Raw genomic sequence first — 11838 nt, 5'->3', positions numbered from 1 at the left:
CTTCTAGCTGTGTGGCCTGTGTGCTAACCATTCACCCACCGTGCCATCCCTTTTTTTGCTTATTTAGTCTAAATTAGCCAAAATTTTAGCCAAAAGTTGCACAAAACATCCTTTTTTTCCTTCAAATTTATGCTTCTAAAATATATTTTTTTGCTCATAATATTGAGACTTTTGAGACCGTAATGTTCGGACTTGAATGTCTGAAAATTATAACTAATATTTAAACTACTCCAGCAAAATTAGTGCTCATTTCTTCCATTTTTAAAATAGATCAGGCATACCTAATGTTGTGGCCAGTAATGATAAACTGGATTTGTTTTGGTTCCATACTCATTCATTCATTCATTCCTTTTCTCACGACGGTCGTGGGGGGTGCTGGAGCCTATCCCAGCTGTCTTTGGGCAAGAGGCGGGGTACACCCTGGACTGGTGGCCAGCCAATCACAGGGCACATATAGACAAACAACCATTCACACTCACATTCATACCTATGGACAATTTGGAGTCGACAATTAACCTAGCATGTTTTTGGAATGTGGGAGGAAACCGGAGTACCCAGAGTCTAAATTAGTCTAAATTAGCCAAAATTTTCAGAAGTTGCACAAAACATCCTTTTTTCCTTCAATTTTATGCTTCTAAAATATATATTTTTTCCTCATAATATTGAGAAGACTTTTGAGACTGTAATGCTCGGACTTGAATGTCTGAAAACTAAACTAAACTAAAATTAACTAACTATAATATTTTAACTAATTAGTGCTCATTTCTTCCATTTTTAAAATGGATCAGGCATACCCAAGGTTGTGGCCAGTGATGATAAACTGGATTTGTTTTGGTTCCATACTCATACTAATAGTTATTTAAAGGGGGCCTGTTATGCTTTTTCCACTTTTGTGACTTATAAATGTAATTAGAATATTGTATTTTCATGTTAAACCATGCCAAAGGCTCTCGTCGGACAAAAACAATGCTTTTACTGATGTTTCACGAAACAAATGACATGTACCGATTGAATGAGCATAATGCAGTTAGAGATTTGACAGTCGAGGGACACTCATAGAGTTTAGCATAACTTCATTTAACAAAGCATTATAACCATATTAGTGTGAGATTTAAGAATATTTCAACATAATTTGTATGTGATATAATAGAGGGTTTCATAGAAGTAGAAGTGATAACAGAGTGGGCTCTAATTTGGTAGATCAGGCATAGGGCAGGTGCGCCCGTGCCAATGGGGTGTGGCCAGCACACTTTGCAATTTTTGTGAGCAACACAATCAGGCACGGGCGGCACGGTGGTCTAGGGGTTAGCGCGCAGCTAGGAGACCATCTCTGTGTGGAGTTTGCATGTTCTCCCCGTGCATGCGTGGGTTTTCTCCGGGTACTCCGGTTTCCTCCCACATTCCAAAAACATGCTAGGTTAATTGGATACTCCAAATTGTCCAGAGGTATGAGTGTGAGTGTGAATGGTTGTTTGTCTATGTGTGCCCTGTGATTGGCTGGCGACCAGTCTAGGGTGTACCCCGCCTTACGCCCGAGGACAGCTGGGATAGGCACCAGCACCCCCCGCGACCCTCGTGAGGAAAAAGCGGTAGAAAATGAATGAACAATCAGGCACAGCGCGGCGCACCCACGCCCCTATCCCTCCCACCAGCGCAAGTGACAAAGGGTTTAAAACAACCGAGTGTAATCTTAACCAATCAAATGAACCCCTCATTACCTTTAAAAGTGTAGGACTGGACCGCGCATCAGAGGCCACAATGCACGTCATTCACCACATAAGCCACCTCGTGGGACACGTCATCGGTTCCTGACAGTTACATTAAACACAGCATCAGGCTAATCCAGGCATCTTGCTTGTTTTCCAGCATTTCTGCTCTACATCGCTAACCTTTGATGGTGTATTTGCCTTGTCGCCTCCTTAACCTCCTGTTAAAAATATATCTTTATATATTGGCGGCACGGCGGTCGAGTGGTTGGCACGCACGCCTCACAGCTAGGAGACCAGGGTTCAATTCCATCTCTGTGTGGAGTTTGTTCTCCCCGTGGTTAATTGGGGACTCCAAATTGTCCATAGGTATGAATGTGAGTGTGAATGGTTGTTTGTCTATATGTGCCCTGTAATTGGCTGGCCACCAGTCCAGGGTGTACCCCGCCTCTCGCGCGAAGACAGCTGGGATAGGCTCCAGCACCCCTCGTGAGGAAAAAGCGGTAGAAAATGAATGAATGAATGAATGAATAACTTTATATTAATCTTTGTTTTGAGTTGTTATTAATGGGTCACTTTCTCTGTTTCCACAAAGTCAGTGCTGCGTGTTGGCTCATTTGTGATTGGATGTTACTAAGGGGAGGGGAATGAGGGAGGGGCAATCTGGGCTACGAGAAGGCATCCAGCACAGCCACATGTTTTCACTTCTAAAATGTTGATTTTGGGGGAGGCAAGACATTTATTTAGGGGGACCCCCACTACCCCCGCCCCAGTGTCGAGCCGGCCCCGGTTGGCATCATACTTTCACTTTCACCCACCGTCAGGTTGAGTTTCCATTTCCATTATGCGTGACATCTTTGATCTGACATCAGAAGTGATGGGAGGATTAATACAAAAATGAACATACTGGTTAGTACTGGACAGTTACATTAAGTAGTGGTTGCTGTCCACTGAAATCTGCCTGTGAGGTTTTGGTGACATGTGTACACCAGGTGCCTGTCACCCAATTTACCACTACGCAGGGTGCGCTTCGCCTGCGCCAAGAATAGATCAGGTCGGCTCTGTAATAATTCATGGAATTTTTTATACATTTTGGAAAATCCAATATCAGTTTGTGAGTCTTTTTTCCTTCTCATAACAGGAGAGTAAAGAACACGCAAAAAGGGGAAATGAAATTATAGCATTTGCCATAACATTTCGGTATATGGAATCAAACTATGGAATGGATTGAGTAAGGACCTCAAACAATGCACAACGATGAGCCAATTCAAGAAACAATACAAGCAGTTGATGTTTGCTAAATACAAGGATGAAGAGTCTTGAACCAGTCATGATGTGCTATATATATCACTATATTGACACTTACTATGGTACCCATTATGGCATTGGATGCTCATATCACCTCCTACTTTGGTACAGGACAAAAAAATTAAAAAATAAAACAAAAAAACAAAAAAAAACTTAAACCATATTAGGAAAGCAGGAAGTGAACAAATGTAACAGTTAGTGATTGTAAAAGTACCAGACGGAGGGGTAGGATTTAATAAGCTTTGCTTCTTCCTACCCCTTTTGGACATGTGGAACTGTGAACTGATTATGGGATGCACTCAATTGTAATCTGATGCATGTTCAAATGAAATTAAACCATTACCATTACCATTACCATTACCATTACCATTACCATTACCATTACCATTACCATTACCATTACCATTACCATTACCAAATTAGCTTAACTTGAATTTACAAAAGTGGCTGCTTTGGCCTTGTTCGGGTGAAGTAAAAGTGTATTTCCACTTTACTCTGAATGGTCGGTTGCTGAGAGTTTTTTTTCTAACACTGCCGCTCTGTGACCCCACAGAGTGCGAGGCTTCCTTATATGGGCATGCACTGTAGGCCTGATAGCTCTCTGCCCTCCCCCAAGCTCTGTTTCTTTTTTTACGGCGTTAGCAATGTCTCCCAGGAAGTGTTTCTTTGGGTGTAAGAGAAAGCTAAATTTGACTGCAGTTCCCAATGAGGCAAATATTGGTGCATTCAAGGACACTCGGAACGTCACAACAACGCTCGATATGTATTCTTTATGTTTCGACTTTTGCATTCAGGGGTCGCCACAGCAAATCAATCTCCCCCATCCAACCCTGTCTTCTGCATCTGTCTCTCTCACACCAACTACCCTCATGTCCTCCTTCACTACATCCATAAACCTCCTCTTTGGTCTTCATCTATGCCTCCTGCCTGGCAGCATCCTTCTACCAATATATTCACTATCTTTCCTCTGGACATGTCCCAACCATCTCAGTCTGGCCTAAAGGACTTTATCTCCAAGGCCTCTAACATGTAATGTCCCTCTGATGTACTCCTTCCTGATCCTATCCATCCTGGTCACTCCCAATAAGAACCTCAGCATCCTCATCTCTGCTACCTCCAGTTCTGTGTTCAGTGGCACTGCCTCTAGACCGAACAACATGGTCTCACCACAGTTGTGTATACCTTTCCTTTTTCCTTTCCTTTCCTTTCAACTGAAACTCTTCTATCAAACATCACGCCTGACACTTTTCTCCACCCGTTCCATCCTGCCTGCACACGTTTCTTCACCTCCTTTTCACAATCTCTGTTGTTCTGAACTGTTGACCCCAAAGTGCTTAAAATTCTACACCTTTTGTATCTCTTCTCCCTGTAACCTCACTCTTCCACTAGGGTCCCTTCATTCACACACATATACTCCGTCTTGCTGCGGCTAATCTTCATTCCTCTCCTTTCCAGGGCAAACCTCCACTCTTCTAGCATCGCCTCCACCTGTTCCCCACTCTCACTACAAATCACAATGTCATCTGCAAACATCATAGTCCATGGAGATTCTTGTCTAACCTCATCTGACTGTCTGTCCACCAACCATAGCAAACAAGAAGGGGCTCGGAGCTGATCCTTGATGCAGTCCCACCTCCACCTTGAACTCTCCTGTCACACCTCCAGCACATCTTACCACTTTCTTACAGTCCTCATACATGTCCTGCACCACTGGTCTAAATATACAGTCAAAGAAAAACCATATGTGGATATCCTTATCACTCAGAAACATCACTCTTACTGCGGAAGTACCATTTGCTATATTTAAGTATGTTTGAAAATCCCAGAAAATATTCTGAAAAAGTGAAATTACGCGGTTTGAACACAACCCCTTCGTGTTCATAATATGGTTCAAGTGAGATTCAAAATGTCTTCTATTAAATAACTTCTGTTTGGAAAATTGACACATGTAAGATATTTTTTAAATATTAAAATATTTTCAAATATTAAGTTTGTTTGGGACTGTTAATACATACATGGACATATTTCACACAGCTGCAAATGGTGATTTATCCTGAACTTGAAAACTGATTTTTAATCATGACAGCCCTAGTTTAAACTAAATACATTAAAAATTATACAAAAATAACAAGTACTGTAAAATTACAAAAGGTTATAAAAAGATATGGTTATTCATTTTAATGGCATATTTTATAAATTCATAAAAAAAATACTGCAAAATTATATTAAAATGATAAATTTAATGAAAAAAAAATGGACTGTTCAGCTGGCTGTACATCTTTCAGCTTTCTCAGCCATGACCAAATATGCAAATACTACAAAATGCAAATATGAGTGCACATTATCACCGTTCCAGGGTGGATGAGGTCTAAAAGTGGACACGGTTATTTCCTTATTGCCTTATCACACCATGGCACTTATTTTACTAATCTTATCATGATTGCATCTTGATAGTCATATACTGTACTTTTAATGATTTAAATTAAAAGATATGGTACCACCTTTTGATATTTTTATAGACTCTAAAAAACAAAAAAAAGCTTGCACCGACAAATCTGAGTACCAAACTATATTTATTGTATACAGTAGTAAAAGACCACAAATAATGTACAAATCAGTAGAGAAACAAATAACATGACAAAGACCTGGGCCTTGTTTTGTTGTAAAGGGGTTTTCTTTTTAAAGCCAATCCAGGAGGATGCAAATTTATCTCGGAAAAATGTGCTCTTGATGCAAAATCCCCAAAACATAATAGGTATGAAATTCTGAGGACTTTTAGGTGAAGTGGTTTTTCTGGAAGTATGAAGAACGCTTTCAGATGGACTAGACACACACACCAAAAATACACTTGCGAAAACTGTGGGGGCGAACTATTTCAATTTTTTTTCTTTAAAAAAAAAAAGGGGGGGGACATTGACATTAAACGCTAAGTCGGGCATCTGCAGGAGAATCTCAAATCTCCAAAGACAGTATTTCAAGCTACAATACAAGACCGGATGTAAATTCCTAGCGCATAATACAAAGCGTGTTGTCGTGCACCTCCAAAAATGTGGTACCGGGGTGGGCGCCCACACGCCCCCTTCCACCACATATGAAAATGGCATTGCAGTTGAACTAAATGTTCATCTTAGGCCAGTTTATATCAATGCAAAAATGGTAGACAAAGTAGTGAGGTGTTTACAATAATATACTGACTTTCCTGGACGCCGCTCAGGACCCCAAGTGGGTGTCCTCCACTGCCCTGCTTCATTCTATCCATGCAGCCATCTTTCAGTCTGAATAAATACTTGGCGGTATGCACATGGAACGACGAGAAGAAGAAGAAGAAGAAAAAAAAAAGTAACCAAAAAGTACAGACCCCCTTTAAATATGTCTGAACGTTTGGTCAATATTTAGCTTATATCCATTCTGTTGTTGTCTGTACAGGAAAAACAAGCGACCCTCGTGGATGTCTATTATTGGGTGGGGAGACAAAACACGAATTCTTTTGCAAAGCTGGTTAAAAAGCAGACAATTAAAAAGACATGCTGGCAATAAGGACAGCAGGAGTCCAGACAAAAACATGTAAGGTGGGCAACCCCTTGATGGACGATAATACTAGTGGATAGCTGTTGGTCCAATCATAGTGTTCCTGACTGAAGACAACCAAGGAGAGTACAGTCCTGGCTGCTTATAACCCCCCATCCCACTTCCCAACCAAAAAAAAAAAAATCCGATATGGACATAGCTTAACTGAAGAAATAATAATAATAATAATAGCGTAGACGAGTGATGACCGGTGCTGACGTGAGAGGGGTGTGGTCTGAGGGTGGTTGTCACTGAGGTGGGAGGGCCTTTAGCAGAGGCCGCCAGTCTGCTGCTGGAAAACGTCTATGGTGTCTTCGTCTTCCATCTCCAGCTAGTAGAGGAAGAGATCTTCCATTAGTATACACACACACATATATATATATATATACATATATATATATACACATATATATATACACACATATATATATACATACACACATATATATATATATACACACACATATATATATATATATATATATATATATATATATATATATATATATATACACACACACATTGGGCCATGCACATTTGGACTGAGCTGTCACGTCCACCTCTCTGTTGTTAGTAAAGAGTGTTTAAACCAGGGGTCTCAAACACGCGGCCCACGGTGAGGCCCCCGCCTTGATATGAAAGTTTAATGTTAGTGTGGCCCGCGCAAGTTTGATATGGATGCTGTATGGTATCATGTACCCAGAAAAAATTATTACGTTTGATTCATGTTGATTTTAAAAGGTTAAATAACTTAATAGTTATCCTCCCTATCCGTGTGGAAGTGGTAAGTTTTTGGCTTTTTAAGTTTAAAGGAAATAACTTGAAGGCTACCGTTTAGGTCACTAGCTCTCTAGTTTGCGAGTTAGCATGTGTCTCAAGACCCTGCTGTTGCGCAATATGTTGTAAATAAAAAGAGTATAAATGTGACTATAGTCGTGTTTTGTCATGTCTACAGGGCTCTAATAATGCTTTGTTCATTTTAATCTGAAAAAAATCATTTGTCTACCCACCAACTATATGTGGTTTCTTAAGTTTTTATTATTTGCGTTTTATTATTATTATTATTATATTTATTTATTACTGATTGGTTGATTTTCTTTATTCTTGATTTGTTTATTTTTCATCCTATTTTGTGTAGAAAAATAAAAAGTAAGATATTTGAGAACAGTGGAATGTTTTATCAGAGCTTTTCTTGTAGAAAATCGGAACCAAAGGAAAGTTTATTCATTTTTCTGTTTTTAATAATTGCATTTTTTTTTTTTTTTTTGGAAAACTTGATGCGGCCCAACCTTGCCCAGACCCTAGCTCCAGTGGCCCCCAGGTAAACTGAGTTTGACACCCCTGGTTTAAAGGGTGTTTTAATGCATTACTACTCATTGTTTCCCATACAATCATTTATTTCTGGTGGCCTGCAGAATAAAAAATAGTTGGCGTTACCTGTTCACCTTTGTTCATAACCACAGTATAACACACTTGGTCAATACGAGCAATATGACGACAGAGCGGGGGGGGGGATATCGGTGGTACATTTAGCCAGTAAAAGAGGCTTTTGGCCGCTGTGACATTGAAGCACCTAGGGCTCATCTCAATGGGCAGCAACAGAAAGTTCTATAGATTTTGTTGCTTGTTTTTTCACTCATTTTTTGCAAATGCCTTGTGGCCAACAGTGCAAATTTCGGTCATACAGATGGCAGTCCTGTGGCAAAACACTGGTACTAAAGTAGTTTACACTTTACACTTGCATGGCACTGTTTAAACATATTTAGCCAAGACTTGCTTCTTTTTACACTTGTATGGCAGTTAAATGTTTTTTTGCCTGTACAGCTTCTAACGATTTAGGGATTCTAGCATTCCAACTATGAGGGAAACCAGAGCAGATTGATAGGCTGTCATCACAGGTAAAACTAACAGAGTGAGAGGTCTTACCTGCGAAGGCGTATCCGTCTCATTGATCGGCTGGCCGTCAAACCTGAACCTGATCTGCCTTATTGAGAGACCCTGTAATGAGGAAGAAGTAAGAATTTGGATTCTCATACTGTGGCTCCATCTAGTGGTGCTCATGACCACCACACAAACATTAATCAAATATCTGCTGAAACTTTATCAGAATTAGATTTTCTTGTGTGGAAATACTAACACAAGCCACATATTCAAAGATAAAAAAAACCCTTGTCGGTTCAGGTAGCAAAGGCTTGAAAACCATTACGTTAGCGAACTTAAAGATAGCAGGTTGATTCATCCACTGTGAACTAACAGGATGAAAATAAAAGTACAAAAAATGTTTGAATGTAAATAACCGCTTTACATAGTCACTGTAAGAATTAGAATAACTCCAAGTTCCGATGTACTTTTTGTAATTTTGACTTGTGTTTTAAGTCTGGCGGCTCATCCTGGTAGTTTAGCAAACTTTTGTTTTGTTTTGTAAACTTGCAGGACTTCTTGCATGTCGTTGCTTCGTCTGTGTTTGTGAGGGGATTTTTGGCATATGCAGGATATTTGTTTTTGATCATGCATGTGATTGGCTGGCCCAGTGACACCCACTTTTATGATACAGAATTGTGTCTCTAAAAAAAACACATTAATAGTCAGTATAGAAAGACATTTTTTTACATGTACATGCAAAAAAATACTTTTTATATCACCACATTGAAAGAGAGAATTTATTATGCTGACAACTTTTTTTCTTCTATTTTATAACAAAAGCAAAAAAACATATGGACAAGTAATAAGGAAAAAAATATATACTATGGAAAATGAAACAAAAATTAAACAGTTGAATTAAAATAGAGAAAAACTGAAAATTGAATAATAAAATAAAATATAGTATATTAAAAATAATATTTAATATTTGCATGTGGACGAGTGGTTCAACCTCGGCCATCTCTGTGTGGAGTTTGCATGTGTGAGTTTTCTCCGGGTACTCCGGTTTCCTCCCACATTCCAAAAACATGCTAGGTTAATTGGTGACTCCAAATGTGAGTGTGAATGGTTGTTTGTCTATATGTGCCCTGTGATTGGCTGGCGACCAGTCCAGGGTGTACCCCGCCTCTCGCCCAAAGACAGCTGGGATAGGCTCCAGCACCCCCGCGACCCTCATGAGGAAAAAGCGGTAGAAAATGAATGAATGTTTCATGTGATTGCAGCATATATCTTGTGGATTTGTATCATTTCTGCGTTAGGCGTCATGTAAAGCAGCATTTGGTGTTTGGAGCTCACCTGTCGTTCGCAGTAGGCCTTCATGAGTTTACTGAGGGGTGTGTGCCTTTTGATTTTGAACTGGACCACGGAGCCATCTTGCCCAGCCACCTTCAGGTTGATGTGATCATTCTCGGTCTTGACACCCTCCTGCAAGGTAATACAACACACTGAACAACATGACGTATACAATTTTACAACGTTAATGGGTGTGACGTCATTGTTAAGAACAGCTAGGTTACACTTAACGGTACAGCGTGTTTACAAGCAGAGATGTTGCACCTGCCAAATGAGCATCACGTAGGGGGAAGTCAATGTCAATATTGTTGGTGGAAAGAAGCAGATAAGCAGATTTACATGTCCGTTTGCAACAACCACTATTTAACGCTTAGGCCTCAAACAATAGCAGGTCAACGATGCTAACATTAGCATGTTAGCCCGAGGCTAACACCTGCACATCCCAACCCTTCAAAATGATGCAGTCCAGCCACCGGCTAGCATGGCTCAATAGCTTTGTTTTGTTGTAATATGGCCAAACAAGCACTGAAGCCAATAAAACCCACCAAATCATAGCTCTGTTGCGTAAACCATTTAGCTTATTTTATCATATCTGCTAGCGTCCCATTGTGGCGGCTATAGTTGCGGCATTTGCGCACATCGCGTGGTCCCCACAAAGAAAAAAAAATCCGCAAACCACAATCATCGGTTTGATAGCGGAGGGTTTTTTTTCCAACCAAAAACGATAAAAAGCCGGATTACAATGTCAACAAATTTAGAAGGACTCAACGTTAACCGCCGATTGGGAAGTCATTCATTTGCGAAACAAACACTTGCGCCAATTGAGAGAAACGTGCTAAGCAGGCCATTTTTTTTACATTGCACATTTTTCAAAGCATCACTTAATAATACGCATTAAAACCTCACCTTTGGCTTTTCCTCTGACATGGTTGCGGAGTTTCGTGAGGCGCTTTTCCGGCGAATTGGAGTTTTTTAAAAAAATTGCGGTTTTTATTTAATTTGTCTTCTTGTCGCTTTCTGTCCTCTTCTCCTCCGGTGACGGGCGCGCGCGTCGGACCGCTATTGCAATGAAACGATTGGACGAAGACAGACACGTGACCTATAAGTCTCGGGAGCGCGCAGGCAGGAGCGCGCAGGGGTGCATAAATCCTCGATCACGCGAACTGGAAAGTCTATTATTAGAATGGACGCAATGTTGTGTTTTAATTTGTCGCATTAAAACTGATTTTCCAATGTACTTTATGATGTAACAATCATACATTACATACATACATTGACATTGACATCATTATACAGGACCACTCAAAAGATTGGAGACATTTTCTCATGCGCTGAATTAGAAGTTGTGTCCAAACTATTGACTGGTACTGCACACTTATGTTCATTCATTCATTTTCTACCGCTTTTTCCTCACGAGGGTCTCGGGGGTGCTGGAGCCTATCCCAGCTGTCTTCACAGCACATATAGACAAACAACCATTCACACTCACATTCATACCTATGGACAATGTGGAGTCGCCAATTAACCTAGCATGTTTTTGGAATGTGGGAGGAAACCGGAGTACCCGGAGAAAACCCACGCATGCACGGGGAGAACATGCAAACTCCACAGAGAGATGGCCGAGGGTGGAATCGAACCCTCCTAGCTGTGAGGTCTGCGTGCTAACCACTCGACCGCCGTGCCGCCACACTTATGTTTTTGTTTAAAAACTGAAATAACATTAAAAAAAAGTTCTGTCAGTGGCAGGTCATTTTTTAAAATCATTTCTTGGGTAAGATCTCACTCCCAACCCGGACCGTGCAATCCACCCTCATCCGACTGAGAACCATGGTCTCGGATTTGGAGATGCAGAGTTTCATTCCAGAAGCTGCAACCCACCTCAGCAAACAGTGAAGGTCACAGCTCAGCTCGATGTGACCATCAGGATCGCATCATCTGCTAATAGCAGCGACAGGGACCATAGGCACCCCCAAAGCGGACCCCCCCAAATCCTTGGCTGCGCCGAGAAATTGGGTCCATAAAAATGATGAACATAATCAGTGAC

The 11838-nt window shown here is 40.7% G+C and overlaps 1 protein-coding gene across 1 annotated transcript; it reads right to left on the bottom strand.

Annotated features, from left to right (window-relative positions):
• Positions 1–5568: 5568 nt before the first annotated feature.
• On the bottom strand, positions 5569–10865 carry sumo3a (small ubiquitin like modifier 3a). The gene is made up of 4 exons (XM_058090292.2): positions 10701–10865; positions 9798–9926; positions 8508–8579; positions 5569–6912 (listed from the first exon to the last, which is right to left on the bottom strand). Exons 1-4 carry the CDS (start codon positions 10719–10721, stop codon positions 6850–6852), a joined length of 285 nt encoding a protein of 94 aa, XP_057946275.1. The 5' UTR covers positions 10722–10865; the 3' UTR covers positions 5569–6849.
• Between the last annotated feature and the right edge of the window lie 973 nt (positions 10866–11838).

The sequence above is a fragment of the Doryrhamphus excisus genome, linkage group LG14 (genome assembly GCF_037039965.1).
Source record: "Doryrhamphus excisus strain RoL-2023G ecotype Guam linkage group LG14, RoL_Dexc_Guam_v1.1, whole genome shotgun sequence".
Classification (NCBI taxonomy): domain Eukaryota; kingdom Metazoa; phylum Chordata; class Actinopteri; order Syngnathiformes; family Syngnathidae; genus Doryrhamphus; species Doryrhamphus excisus.
This window is presented reverse-complemented; position numbering and strand designations above follow the sequence as displayed.

Coding starts and splice junctions, on each gene's coding strand:
- sumo3a (XM_058090292.2), bottom strand. CDS start 10,721: ATGTCAGAGGAAAAGCCAAAG. Junction 9,927..10,700: donor TGTCAGAGGAAAAGCCAAAG/GTGAGGTTTTAA, acceptor ATTACCTTGCAG/GAGGGTGTCAAGACCGAGAA. Junction 8,580..9,797: donor AGGCCTACTGCGAACGACAG/GTGAGCTCCAAA, acceptor TCCTCATTACAG/GGTCTCTCAATAAGGCAGAT.